Raw genomic sequence first — 12,967 nt, forward strand, 5'->3', positions numbered from 1 at the left:
AATTTGTCAGTGTAGAAGAAGTAGACAGAAGAAAAGGGGAATAAATATCAGGAGAATTAGGGAAGAGAAAGAGAAAAGGTTTTAGTGCAGACATTTAGACAGTCTCTTGAAGTGTGTGTGTGTGTGTGTGTGTGTGTAGTACTGTTGAAGAGCAGGCTCTGAGGGTTATCGGGGGAGGGAGGTGAACTCCGTAATTGGTTCAGATTTGAAGGAACAGCCCAGAGATTGCTGAGGTTCATTTTACAAGCACTGGGATCACAAGGCCTTTTACTCTCTCTCTCTTTCTCTCTCTCTCTCTCTCTCTCTCTCTCTCTCTCTTTCTCTCTCTCTATTTCAGCCACAGTGGAAGTCCTGAAGTCCTGTCTGATTTCCTTTAAACTCACTGAGGGCTCATTATTTTTGGACATTTGTGTATATATACACTGTCAGAGCTCAAATAATGCAAAAAAAAAAGTTCATATTCACAAAGTTTTAAGAGTTCAGAAATCAATATTTGGTGGAATAACCCTGGTTTTTAATCACAGTTTTTCATGCATCTTGGCATCATGTTCTCCTCCACCAGTCTTACACACTGCTTTTGGATAACTTTATGCTGCTTTACTCCTGGTGCAAAAATTCAAGCAGTTCAGTTTGGTGGTTTGATGGTTTGTGATCATCCATCTTCCTCTTGATTATATTCCAGAGGTTTTCAATTTGGTAAAATCAAAGAAACTCATTATTTTTAAGTGCTCTCTTATTTTTATACAGAGATGTATAATACTATATAGAGTATATATGTGTGTGTGTGTGTGTGTGTGTGTGTGTGTGTGTGTGTGTGTGTGTGTGCACCCAGCAGTGCTGATCGATCGTGAACTGAAATCCTGTCTGGCTTTCCTCTCAATTAGAAACTGAAGCTCTGTGATCCGCAGCAGCAGCGTTCCTGTCAGCCAGTATCTTCTCCACATACCAACTCCATCTCCTCCTGATCCACCATAAACACACCACACACACACACACACACACACACACACACACACCTCCCCGCAGACACGGCGTGAGGAGAGAGGAGTAAAGGGTCAGCTCAGATACAGTGACTCCTCTCCAATCAGATACTTCCAGGAGATTCTGAGAGATTAAATCCTTTGAAGATTGAAAAATGATCAGAAATTGAATTTATTTGGAGAGGTAGAGGAAAGAGAGAGAGAGAGAGAGAGAGAGAGAGAGAGAGAGAGAACTGGGCATGTAGTTATGTATGGACCAGTATATTCATAGTAGAAGCCTTTCTGTATTAGAGCTTAGATCGGGCCCAATAAGTCCAGCCTGACCCGGCCCAAGCTCGTCCCGACCCAACATGAGCCAGAGACCGATGTAAACCCTGCATTTTTAGTATGCAGAGTGTTAAAACTGAGCTTTTTTGGGGGCTCTGAGTGTTCCAGCAAGCTAAGCGCTGCCACTGTGATTCGAATCCTGTTCATGCAGCTTGCCATCAGCTACAGGACTCCTGAGAGAGCACAGTTGTCCTTGCACTCTCTGGGTGGGTACAGTATGTAACCTGTAATGGGGTTATGGTGAGTGAAGCTGGCAGTGTACTCTTGAGGCTCTCCAGTAGAGGGAGGTAGTGCACTACAAATGTCTTAAGGCTTGCAGGCTTTGGTTTAAGTCTCGTGAGACTTTGTTTAACTCTCGTTTGGTTAGAAGCGTGCAGCCGCCATTTTTAAAAGGCTCGTGGGATCTTGCCCAGCGATCTTTTTGGCTCACTGCCAGGGATATGTGCAGGTAGCACGGAGGGCTGAAACTTCAGAGCAGCGTTTTTGGTACTTCATTCGGTTGGTTTGGAGTGTGGTAGGGCTGGAGAAGTCAGCCGTTGTGCACCAGTGAATCCGGTACACATTGTGGGAGTCCAGATACAGTGTGGAATAAGAGCCTATTTTGTAGTGAACTGCAGCCCTGTGTATGCCGGTGAGCCAGTGTGCATTGTGGAAGTCCAGATACAGCAGTAACATCCAGTAGTGGACAGCAGTAACAAGGGAAGTGGAGCCCTTCCAAGGCAGATATATAGAATGTTTAGAATATAGGAGTATCCCTGGCCAGTGAAAATTAATTATTGTTCTTTCCTTCCCCTTGAAACTTTTAATAGTAAAATATATTAAAGATTGGGTTTTAAAGGTAGTAAACGTTAATTGACTTGAGTGCCAATTCTGTTTTACATTAAAATTGCATCACATTCAATTGAACCAGTTGGACAGTGTGGGGCCTGGTGGGAGGTGGTATTATTATAATCTCGTGTTAACTAAGCTGAGGTACAAGTCGTGAGGGTTCTCTTTTGGGGTGGAGTGTGTTTTCTTTAAGTTAATTTTGAATTTGTTTGATTGAGTTTGTTGTGTTATCTATTTTATTTATATTATTTTTTTGAAGTATTTGGTTATAATTGAGCCCTTAAACTCTTGTAAACTCTCGTTTATTTTCTTTTGGGGTATTATACTACCAGTTTTCCCACGTTCATGCTACCAGGCAATTAATTCCTTTATTAACACTGCCAATTGTGGATTTTGGGTCAATTCTTGTGAGCAAACGAGTTGTTGTTTTTTTTTATTTTTATTTTAGATTTTCTAATAAAGACACATTGTGAAACGTCATCATCTCTCTCTTATTTCACCTTGGGTAATCCACCACTATTTATCCAAACCTGAGTGGGGACCGAGTCAGTTGGTACTATCTACTACCCCTAGGCAGTAGTGTTGTTTGTTTAATTGCTTTGGGAATTATTAGAGGGTGTTATTATTTGGGCCTAGTGGTTTGGGGGGCTTACATTTTTGGCGTAGTCGGCAGGGTCTCTAAAGGTGAATTTGAGATTTGATGACTGTTTTTTTTAGTTTTGTGGTCTAAATATTTTGAGTTGGCACTCCTTTGGGGAAGGAAGGAACAGTAGTTGATTTTGGGAAGGTTGGCAGTCCGGCGTTGGACCATCAAGAAGACCTTTTTTTTTTTTTCTTTCTTCTCTTATTTCCTTTCCACATATATTTTTTTTGTTTGTTTTGTTTGTTTAATTATTTTATTTGTTCATTTTGTATACATATGTCTACCACAGAAGGTAACATGGCAGAGCAGTTAAGACAGTTAACTGAGAAAATCCAACAGTTACAGACTGAAAATGATCAGCTTAAAAATCCTGGGGGACCCAGTACTAGCAGTGTTCCTCCTATTCGTGAAGTAGGCCCAGAGCGTTATGTGTATGTACCCAGAGAGAGAAAATGTCCCCGATTCTCTGGTAATAGCAGAGATTCTCTACCAGTGGAGGAATGGGTAGAGGAAGCCCGTAGGTCTTTGGAAACACGCTATATGTCTCGCCCAGAACAGGCCTTATTTCTACTTGACCATTTGGATGGGGAAGCAAAGAATGAGGTTAAGTTTCGCCCAGTTAGTGACAGGAACGATCCTGAGAAAATTCTCACCATTCTGTTAGAGATATTTGGGTGTTCACAGTCTTACGTCGGGTTACAAAAACAATTCTTTCAGCGTAAACAATTGGAGGGGGAATCTCTTCGTGAATTTTCTCATAGTTTGCTGTCACTAATGGAGGCCGTAAAGCGAAGTAGCCCGGAAAGTTTCCCAAACTCTGATTCATTAGTTCGGGATCAATTTGTAGAACATGTTCGCGATGGTTTACTTCGAAGAGAATTAAAGCGTTTTGTGCGTCTTAACCCTGAAGCTTCACTTTTAGACATTCGGGGGGAGGCTATTCGTTGGGTGGAAGATGGGGAACGACTGGTAGTTCCAAGGAGTAGGGTCTATTCTTGTGATTCTCAGGTGAGGTTCATGGATAGTCCTAGAGTGGATAACGGTGCCCCAGTACATCAAAGTAATGAATTGCTAGAGTTAAAGGAGTGTCTTAAGAATCAGCAAGCTCAGCTTGATGCTATTTTAAAACGTTTAGATTCCTCCAGTATGCCTAATGCTTTTGTGGGTAGGGAGCAGACCTCAAATACACGTCCATATCCTTTCCATCCTGATGGTCGGCCTATTTGCTTGAACTGTAAACAGCCTGGTCATATGGTAAGGTCTTGCCCTACAAGATTAAGACGTTCAGCATCCAATAGGGGATATACTACATCTGTAAATGGTACACCAGACAGACAGACTAGGGCTACAGTTAGAGATGCTTCTTTTCCGGAAAACTAATTCCCGCTGATGTCCTGAGCCAGGCATCGGACGGGAATGTTCAGGGCTCTAGAAATAATTCAGCTTGTTTTAGTAAGTTTGTTGGCACCTGTCCAGTAGTTGAGGTTAGTATGGGTGGGGTAGTTATGTCTTGCCTATTAGATACTGGGTCGATGGTCACTACCATAACAGAGGAGGCCTTTCGTGAACACTTCCAGGATAGGGGTGGTGGGGCATTAAAAGCTTGTCATTGGTTGCAGCTTAAGGCTGCAAATGGGTTAGATATTCCTTATCTTGGCTATTTAGAATTGGACATTGAAGTTTTAGGTAAAGTGCTACCACGTATGGGAGTGTTGGTGGTAAGGGATTCTACAGATTTGCCATTCCAACAGCAGAAAGCCAAGGTACCTGGGTTGTTGGGTATGAATGTCATTCATAATTGTTATTCTGAACTGTTTTCTGAGCATGGGTCTGCCTTCTTTCAGAGCTCTGCGCTCCAGTCTGTGGGTGGGCCTTGGAAACAAGCACTGGCTGAGTGTCATCGCCTGGAGTGTTTACCTCCTACAGGCTGTTTGGGTCAGGTGACAGTTCGTGGTCGAGCAGCGGTGCGGGTTCCAGCTGGTTCAGTTAAGTTGGTAGTAGCAACGTGTAACAACAACTTTGGAGCAGTTTTGTCATCTGCATTTTTCGAGCCACATGCTCATACATTGCCAGATGGTTTGCTTATGTCTCGTGCTCTTCTTTCCATTGACTCAGGTTCGGTGGCAGTCCCAGTAGTCAATGTAGAACATAGAGATATTTGGCTTCCCCCTAGGGTTACTTTGGGTCAGCTGTTTGCTGTAGAGATGCAGCCTACCTTTTCAACTGGCAAGGTAGAGGAACTTTTTCATTGTTCTGAACAGGTGGTGGCAGTGCAGTCTTTGGCTGTAGCTGAAGATTTTTCTGATTTGACTGTTGGTTCTTGGCCTACTCTTACTCCTGAACAGTCACAGCTGGGGAAAGACCTCTTACAGCGTTATAGCTCTGTGTTTAGCCAGGATGAGGGAGAGTTGGGTTGTACCCATCTTATTGAACATGAGATTCCTCTTATCGACGACACCCCAGTTAAACAACGATACAGACGCCTTCCCCCTTCCCAGTATGATTTGGTTAAGGGTCATATTCAAGAGCTTTTAGACCGTAAGGTAATTCGGGCGAGTTGCAGTCCCTACTCTTCACCTGTGGTGGTAGTACAAAAGCGGGATGGTACAATCAGGCTGTGTGTGGATTATAGACAACTCAACTCAAAGACACGGAAGGATGCTTATCCCCTTCCCCGTATTGAAGAATCATTGGATGCATTAGGTGGTGCCCGGTTCTTTTCAACTTTGGATTTAGCCAGTGGCTATAATCAAGTCCCTATGGCTGAACATGACAAATCTAAGACTGCTTTCTGCACACCCTTTGGACTTTTTGAATTTAATCGAATGCCGTTTGGATTATGCAATGCTCCAAGTACGTTTCAGCGATTGATGGAGCGTATATTTGGTGACGAACGCTTTCAATCCTTACTTTTGTATCTTGATGACATTGTCATTTTCTCCTCCACTTTTGATTTGCATTTGCAGCGCCTTGAAGTTGTGCTCAAGCGGTTGCAGCAAAATAATCTGAAGCTGAAATTGTCTAAGTGCCATTTTTTCCAATCTCAGGTCAAATATCTGGGGCATGTGATATCGTCAGCTGGTGTGGCAACTGATCCTGAGAAAATTAAGGCTGTGTCTGAGTGGGAGCGTCCCCAGACAGTAACACAACTCAGATCTTTTCTTGGTTTTGCCTCCTACTATCGTAGGTTTGTGGAAGGTTTTGCCAAACATGCCAGTCCACTTCATCGACTTGTGGCAGTGCTGCAAGGGGGGAAAAGAAGGGTCAAGACAAAGCCTGTGGAGGGGCATTGGAGTGATGCTTGTGAAGAAGCTTTCGAAACACTGAAACTAAAGCTGGTGAGTGCACCTGTCCTGGGTTATGCTGACTTTTCAAAACCCTTTATATTGGAGATTGATGCTAGCCATGGAGGACTTGGGGCTGTGTTATCTCAAGATCAAGAGGGTGGTCGCAGACCTATAGCTTATGCCAGTCGGGGGTTGCGGGACAGTGAGAGAAATATGTCTAACTACAGCTCAATGAAACTAGAATTGCTTGGCCTGAAGTGGGCTGTCACTGAAAAGTTCCGAGAGTACTTATTGGGTGCACAGTTCACAGTGTACACAGATAACAACCCCCTGAGTTACCTACAGACAGCCAAACTTGGGGCTGTGGAACAACGGTGGGTGTCACAATTGGCTTTGTTTAATTTCAATATCAAGTATCGACCTGGCTTGTCTAATCGCAATGCAGATGCTTTGTCTCGACTACCAGCTTGTCCCACACCACAGTCCTTTCAAGAAACTGTCTCTGGGATTTCTATTCCATTGCAGGTGGGTGCTACCAAAGCTACTATATCCACTATAGATGCTGTCCCTCTCCGTCCCAAGGCAGACCTGCAAAGGTTACAATCAGCAGACCCTGTGATTGGGCCATTCCTGCAGTATTGGCATAGGCAGAAATTTCCAACCGCTGGGGAGCGGGCACAAGAATCAAAAGAAGTCCTAGAACTTGTGCGTCAATGGAATAAGCTCAGGGAGTGTGATGGTGTGTTGTACCGTCTAACAAGAACACCTGATGGAGTGGAAGAATTTTTGCAGTTGGTGTTACCAGAGTGCCTGCAGAAGGAAGTTCTGACTGCCCTCCATGATAACCATGGCCATCAAGGAGCCGAGAGAACAGCAAGTCTGGTAAGACAGAGGTGTTTCTGGCCGCATATGTGGAAGAAGATTGAACGTTGGTGCAAAGAGTGTTCCCGCTGTGTGGTGGCAAAAATGGGGCAACCCAAAATACGAACATTTATGGGCAACTTATCAGCTTCCAAGCCGCTGGAGATTATAGCCATTGATTTTACTTTGATGGACCGGGCCAGTGATGGGAGGGAAAACGTGCTTGTGATCACAGATGTCTTTTCCAAGTTTACACAGGCTTTTCCTACACAGGACCAACGAGCTAGCACCGTTGCCCACATTTTAGTGGAGAAATGGTTTTATGTGTATGGTGTTCCCCAGCGTATACATTCTGACCAGGGCCGAAACTTCGAAAGCGACCTTCTGAAGAGTTTGTGCAAGATCTACGATGTGAAGAAGAGCCGCACTACACCTTATCACCCGCAAGGAAATGGACAGTGCGAGCGTTTTAATCGCACCATGCATGATTTATTGCGTACCCTTCCATCTGAGCAAAAGAGAAGATGGCCTAAGTACCTACCCCAACTCCTTTTTGCATACAACACCACTGTACACCAGACAACTGCTCACTCCCCTTATGAGCTTATGTTTGGCCGGCAGCCACGACTACCTGTAGACTCCCTTTTAGGAGTAGGTGAAGACCTTGCTGAAGGCACTGTAGAAGAGTGGATTGAAAATCACCAAGAACGCCTTCGCACTGTCTATGTTCATGCCAAGAAACAACTGGAGAATGCTGTGGCTCAACGTAAACGTCAGAACGAAGTTGGAGTAAGTGACATTCTTCCAATTGGAACAGTTGTCTACAGAAAGAATCATCTTCTAGGTCGTAATAAGATTCAAGATGTATGGGCCAGTACAAAGTACTGTGTCACTCGAAGCCTTGATGGAGAAGGGAGGGTGTATTCCATCCGCCCTGTAGAGAGTCCTGGCCCAGAGAAAAACTTGCACCGCTCTGAACTGAAGGTGGTACCTGGGCATCCTTTGGTCATTTGTCCGACAGAACAAGAGGACGAAGGCCAGAGTCAAATATTTCCTTTGAGGAGCAGTAGCCCTATTAGTGGTGAGGAGGAAGGTCAACTTCACTTGAATCCCCCAATGAGTGATAGCACTAGCAGTGAGGAGGAGCATCCCCTTGCTGGACAATGGTTGAGATCCAGAGAAGAGTCTGAGTTGCCAGTACCCCTTAGATCAAGCATATCGGGTGGCCATGCACCAGCCCCTCAGGTGAGACGGACCACTAGAAAGACAGCTGGCCTACATTCCAATCCTTATAATGTTCCTCGATCAGTGGGGAGACTACACAGTGGAATGAGTGGGACTGTAGCTCGCCCAGCAGTTTCATTGTCAGTTGGTGCTTACTTTAGGCCATGGCAAGAATAGGTTAACACCGGGACGGTGTTCCATTTAAAGGGGGGGTGGATGTAACCTGTAATGGGGTTATGGTGAGTGAAGCTGGCAGTGTACTCTTGAGGCTCTCCAGTAGAGGGAGGTAGTGCACTACAAATGTCTTAAGGCTTGCAGGCTTTGGTTTAAGTCTCGTGAGACTTTGTTTAACTCTCGTTTGGTTAGAAGCGTGCAGCCGCCATTTTTAAAAGGCTCGTGGGATCTTGCCCAGCGATCTTTTTGGCTCACTGCCAGGGATATGTGCAGGTAGCACGGAGGGCTGAAACTTCAGAGCAGCGTTTTTGGTACTTCATTCGGTTGGTTTGGAGTGTGGTAGGGCTGGAGAAGTCAGCCGTTGTGCACCAGTGAATCCGGTACACATTGTGGGAGTCCAGATACAGTGTGGAATAAGAGCCTATTTTGTAGTGAACTGCAGCCCTGTGTATGCCGGTGAGCCAGTGTGCATTGTGGAAGTCCAGATACAGCAGTAACATCCAGTAGTGGACAGCAGTAACAAGGGAAGTGGAGCCCTTCCAAGGCAGATATATAGAATGTTTAGAATATAGGAGTATCCCTGGCCAGTGAAAATTAATTATTGTTCTTTCCTTCCCCTTGAAACTTTTAATAGTAAAATATATTAAAGATTGGGTTTTAAAGGTAGTAAACGTTAATTGACTTGAGTGCCAATTCTGTTTTACATTAAAATTGCATCACATTCAATTGAACCAGTTGGACAGTGTGGGGCCTGGTGGGAGGAGGTATTATTATAATCTCGTGTTAACTAAGCTGAGGTACAAGTCGTGAGGGTTCTCTTTTGGGGTGGAGTGTGTTTTCTTTAAGTTAATTTTGAATTTGTTTGATTGAGTTTGTTGTGTTATCTATTTTATTTATATAATTTTTTTGAAGTATTTGGTTATAATTGAGCCCTTAAACTCTTGTAAACTCTCGTTTATTTTCTTTTGGGGTATTATACTACCAGTTTTCCCACGTTCATGCTACCAGGCAATTAATTCCTTTATTAACACTGCCAATTGTGGATTTTGGGTCAATTCTTGTGAGCAAACGAGTTGTTGTTTTTTTTTATTTTTATTTTAGATTTTCTAATAAAGACACATTGTGAAACGTCATCATCTCTCTCTTATTTCACCTTGGGTAATCCACCACTATTTATCCAAACCTGAGTGGGGACCGAGTCAGTTGGTACTATCTACTACCCCTAGGCAGTAGTGTTGTTTGTTTAATTGCTTTGGGAATTATTAGAGGGTGTTATTATTTGGGCCTAGTGGTTTGGGGGGCTTACAAGTAGATGGCACTCTTCTTTCCCCTCATCACTCCTAGGGTGATGTGGATCAGCACAAGGCTGCGTCTGTGAGCTGATATATCAGAACCGAGTCGCTGCGCTTTCCTCCGAGCGTTAGCGCTGTGATGCATCAGCAGCAGTTCAAAAAGGGGCGGAGTCTGACTTTATATGTATTGGAGGAGGCGTGTGCTAGTCTTCACCCTCCTGGTGTTGTGGCATCACTAGTGATAGGGGGAGTCCTAATGACTGGGTTGGGCAATTGGCCTTAGAAATTGTTGAGAAAATGGGAAAAAATAGAAATAAAATTATTAAAAAATTAACGTTTTAGATCATTTTTGGGCTGTTTAAATGAGTGAAATCTATTCAGAATAATTGTAATTAACATTGCAACACTGAAGAAGCATAGACCCATTATTTAATAAAAATGTTTTTTTTTTTTTTTTAAGAACAGCTATTGGCTAATCTCCCTCTCTACCTCTCTATCTCTCACTATGTCTCTCTCTCTCTCTAGCTCTCTCTCATTATGTTTCTCTCTCTTGTTGTCTGTACCTCTTTTTCTTATTATGTCTCTCTCACTTTACCTCTCTATCTCTCTCTGCACCTCTCTCTCTCTACCTCTTCCTATAAATGTTTCTTTCTTTCTCTACCTCTCTAACTTCCTGTCTCTATCTTTCTCTAGATCTCTCTCTCTCTCTCAGTAACTTGTTGGAGGTCTGTATCAGATATATTTTGCAGTTATTAGAATATTTTAAATAAACACTGAATAGTTTGGTTTTAAAAAGTGAAATATTATTTAAAAATGAAATAAAATCACCCGTTCACCGGCTCCCGGCTTTGTTAAGATTTTTTTAATAGGGTCTCTTGTGTAACTGAGTTTAACACTCCAGCTTTAGATGAAGGGAAATGAAATGACGGAAGCAGCAGTACTGAAGCACATGATAACACCTGATAACACCACTACAAATACAATAACCTGAATAATTATAGAACTGTGGATGATACAGAACTGAAAGATAAACAGGGCAGCAGAGTGGATCTCTATTACAGCACTGCGCTGATTTTCAACAATAGTATAATAGCAGCAGATTTAATTACACAACAAAGCTAGAAACTGTAGAGCAGGTAGTACAGAATCCGGTTTACACTCTTAAAATCCTAATAATTACGTTAATAATACAATAATAATAACTAGGCCTGTTATAATAATTCTATTAGTTTGGATGATTCTGTCCCCCAAAATTATATTTTCTTTTTTCTTCAGATAATTTTATGTAATTCACATATTAATACAATAATCGCATAAAAATGCAAATACATTCTTTAAAAAAAGCAATAGACTATTAATTATTAAGAAAGTTCCAACATTGGAAAAAAATGGGAAAAAAATGGAAATAAATATTAAATGCTAAAAAAACATAATATAACATTTTTATTTTAGCTCAATTTATTGATGTTGTGTACATTTATCATACGATAATTTGATATTGTAATTATTGTGACAGGTCTAATAATAACTTAATTTATTATATAAGTCTTTCCATTCATAAAATGCAGCTCAAAGAACATCATAACTTTAGCCAACAAAAAGAATCAACAGCAAGAGAAAAAACTGTATGTATTAGAAATCAAAATTAAAACAGGAAAATCATAATAATTAAAGTAGCAAAAATAATATTGTATACTATATTTAACTATATTATAAACAGGTATGTAGGTCAAATAGGCAAAAAGCTAAATATAAGTATGTATAAATAAAATAAATCTAAGACAATTTTAAAATTTCTATAAAAAAAACACATTGCAAGTAAATAGTACCTACAGTAATTAATATTTCTCTGTAACTCATCTACAGTAGCACACAGAGACTGATGGTTCACTGTGTGTAGTTTTCTGCAGATATCACAAGCCTTTATCACAAGCATTTTCCCTCAACAAAATATACATTTATTATAACATATCCTTTGGCAAAAGACATCATATTGTATGGAAAAACTGAAATTCCATAGCAACCTGTTAGAAACACCACTACAACCACTAACTTAAACCATAGAACACACATTGAAGTGGGCAGGCCACGTTCAGAACAATTTCCAGGACGCAGCTGATGTATCCTTCCCAGTCCTTATTTACCCACCATTCACCCACACCTGTACAGGTGACTGGTCCATGTATGTCAATAAAAGGCTTCTAAGGGAGTCTTTACAGTGTAGCAACCCTTTGAAAGACCATAGCAACCATCTAAAAAGCATCTAGGATGTCATTGCCATTAACAGCCACTAGGGAACACCATTGCAACCACTTAAAATGCTGTAGCAACCTCAAAACAAATGCAATTTACCCTAGCGACCACTTAGCAACAGTCTACAAACTTCCAAAAAGCCTGAAATTTTCTATGAACTTTGTCTATAAATGATTAATGATTGATGGCAGAAACTCACCACGCTGACTTTGAAGGTGTAGAGGAGGTCGAAGGGCAGCGCAGCCACCAGGTCTATGATGAACCATGTGGTGAGGTAATGGATGCAGATCTGCCGAGCATCAAAGATCACCTGGCCCGACTTGCTGACGTACGTGGTTCTGAAGCTGAGCACGATGTCTGTGATGAGCCAGAAACAGCAGGTTCAGATTTATATATTATATATTTATATATTCAGATACAGAGAACATCCAAACACTTACAGTTTATCATACATGAACATTTAAAAATTTGGACACGCCTTCTCATTTAGTGTTTATTTAATGTATTTTCTACATCAGGGGTATTTAAATACAATTCAGTTCGGTCCAGTTAGAGAAAGTTTCGTAAGGCCAAGGTCCGGACCATTGACATTTTTAACTGGTGTTGTGATTCAGTGATTCAGTTTTAAATAAGCCTGTCACAATAATTACATTATTGATTTATCATACAGTAAATGGAAACAACCTCAAAAATGTAACTTATCGAGTCTATTAATGTGAATCAAAATGCTATATTTATTCTATTTTATTTTGTTTATATCGATTTAGGTCAGAATCTGAACAAAATCTGAATTTGGCCAGAATATCAGCTTTGTTTAAAAAACAGCAGTTTTATTTTATTTAATATTATTACTGTTAGTATGTTTTATAAAATAATAATACGATTTATACAATATTACACAAAAAATAAATTGATACATAATATTTTTATAATTCCTGAAATTTATATAATTTAAGTTAAAACACACATATTACACTGTCTCAACACATGGAGGGCATGTAATACATTCTTTATACTAGTTTACTAAAAATAATGTATTACATGCCGTCCATGTGTTGAGACAGTGAGACTTGGTCTGCTTACAAAATAAATCTTTGA

General features: G+C 41.3%; 1 protein-coding gene across 1 annotated transcript in view; it reads right to left on the minus strand.

Moving 5' to 3' along the window:
* Window positions 1-12,967, minus strand: part of kcnh8 (potassium voltage-gated channel, subfamily H (eag-related), member 8) — a 167,551-nt gene that overhangs the window by 87,013 nt on the left and 67,571 nt on the right. The window contains exon 6 of the mRNA XM_049476012.1: window positions 12,069-12,226. Coding sequence (XP_049331969.1) covers window positions 12,069-12,226 — 158 coding nt within the window. The remainder of the gene's footprint in view (window positions 1-12,068; window positions 12,227-12,967) is intronic.

The sequence above is a fragment of the Astyanax mexicanus genome, chromosome 3 (assembly GCF_023375975.1).
Source record: "Astyanax mexicanus isolate ESR-SI-001 chromosome 3, AstMex3_surface, whole genome shotgun sequence".
Taxonomy (NCBI): domain Eukaryota; kingdom Metazoa; phylum Chordata; class Actinopteri; order Characiformes; family Acestrorhamphidae; genus Astyanax; species Astyanax mexicanus.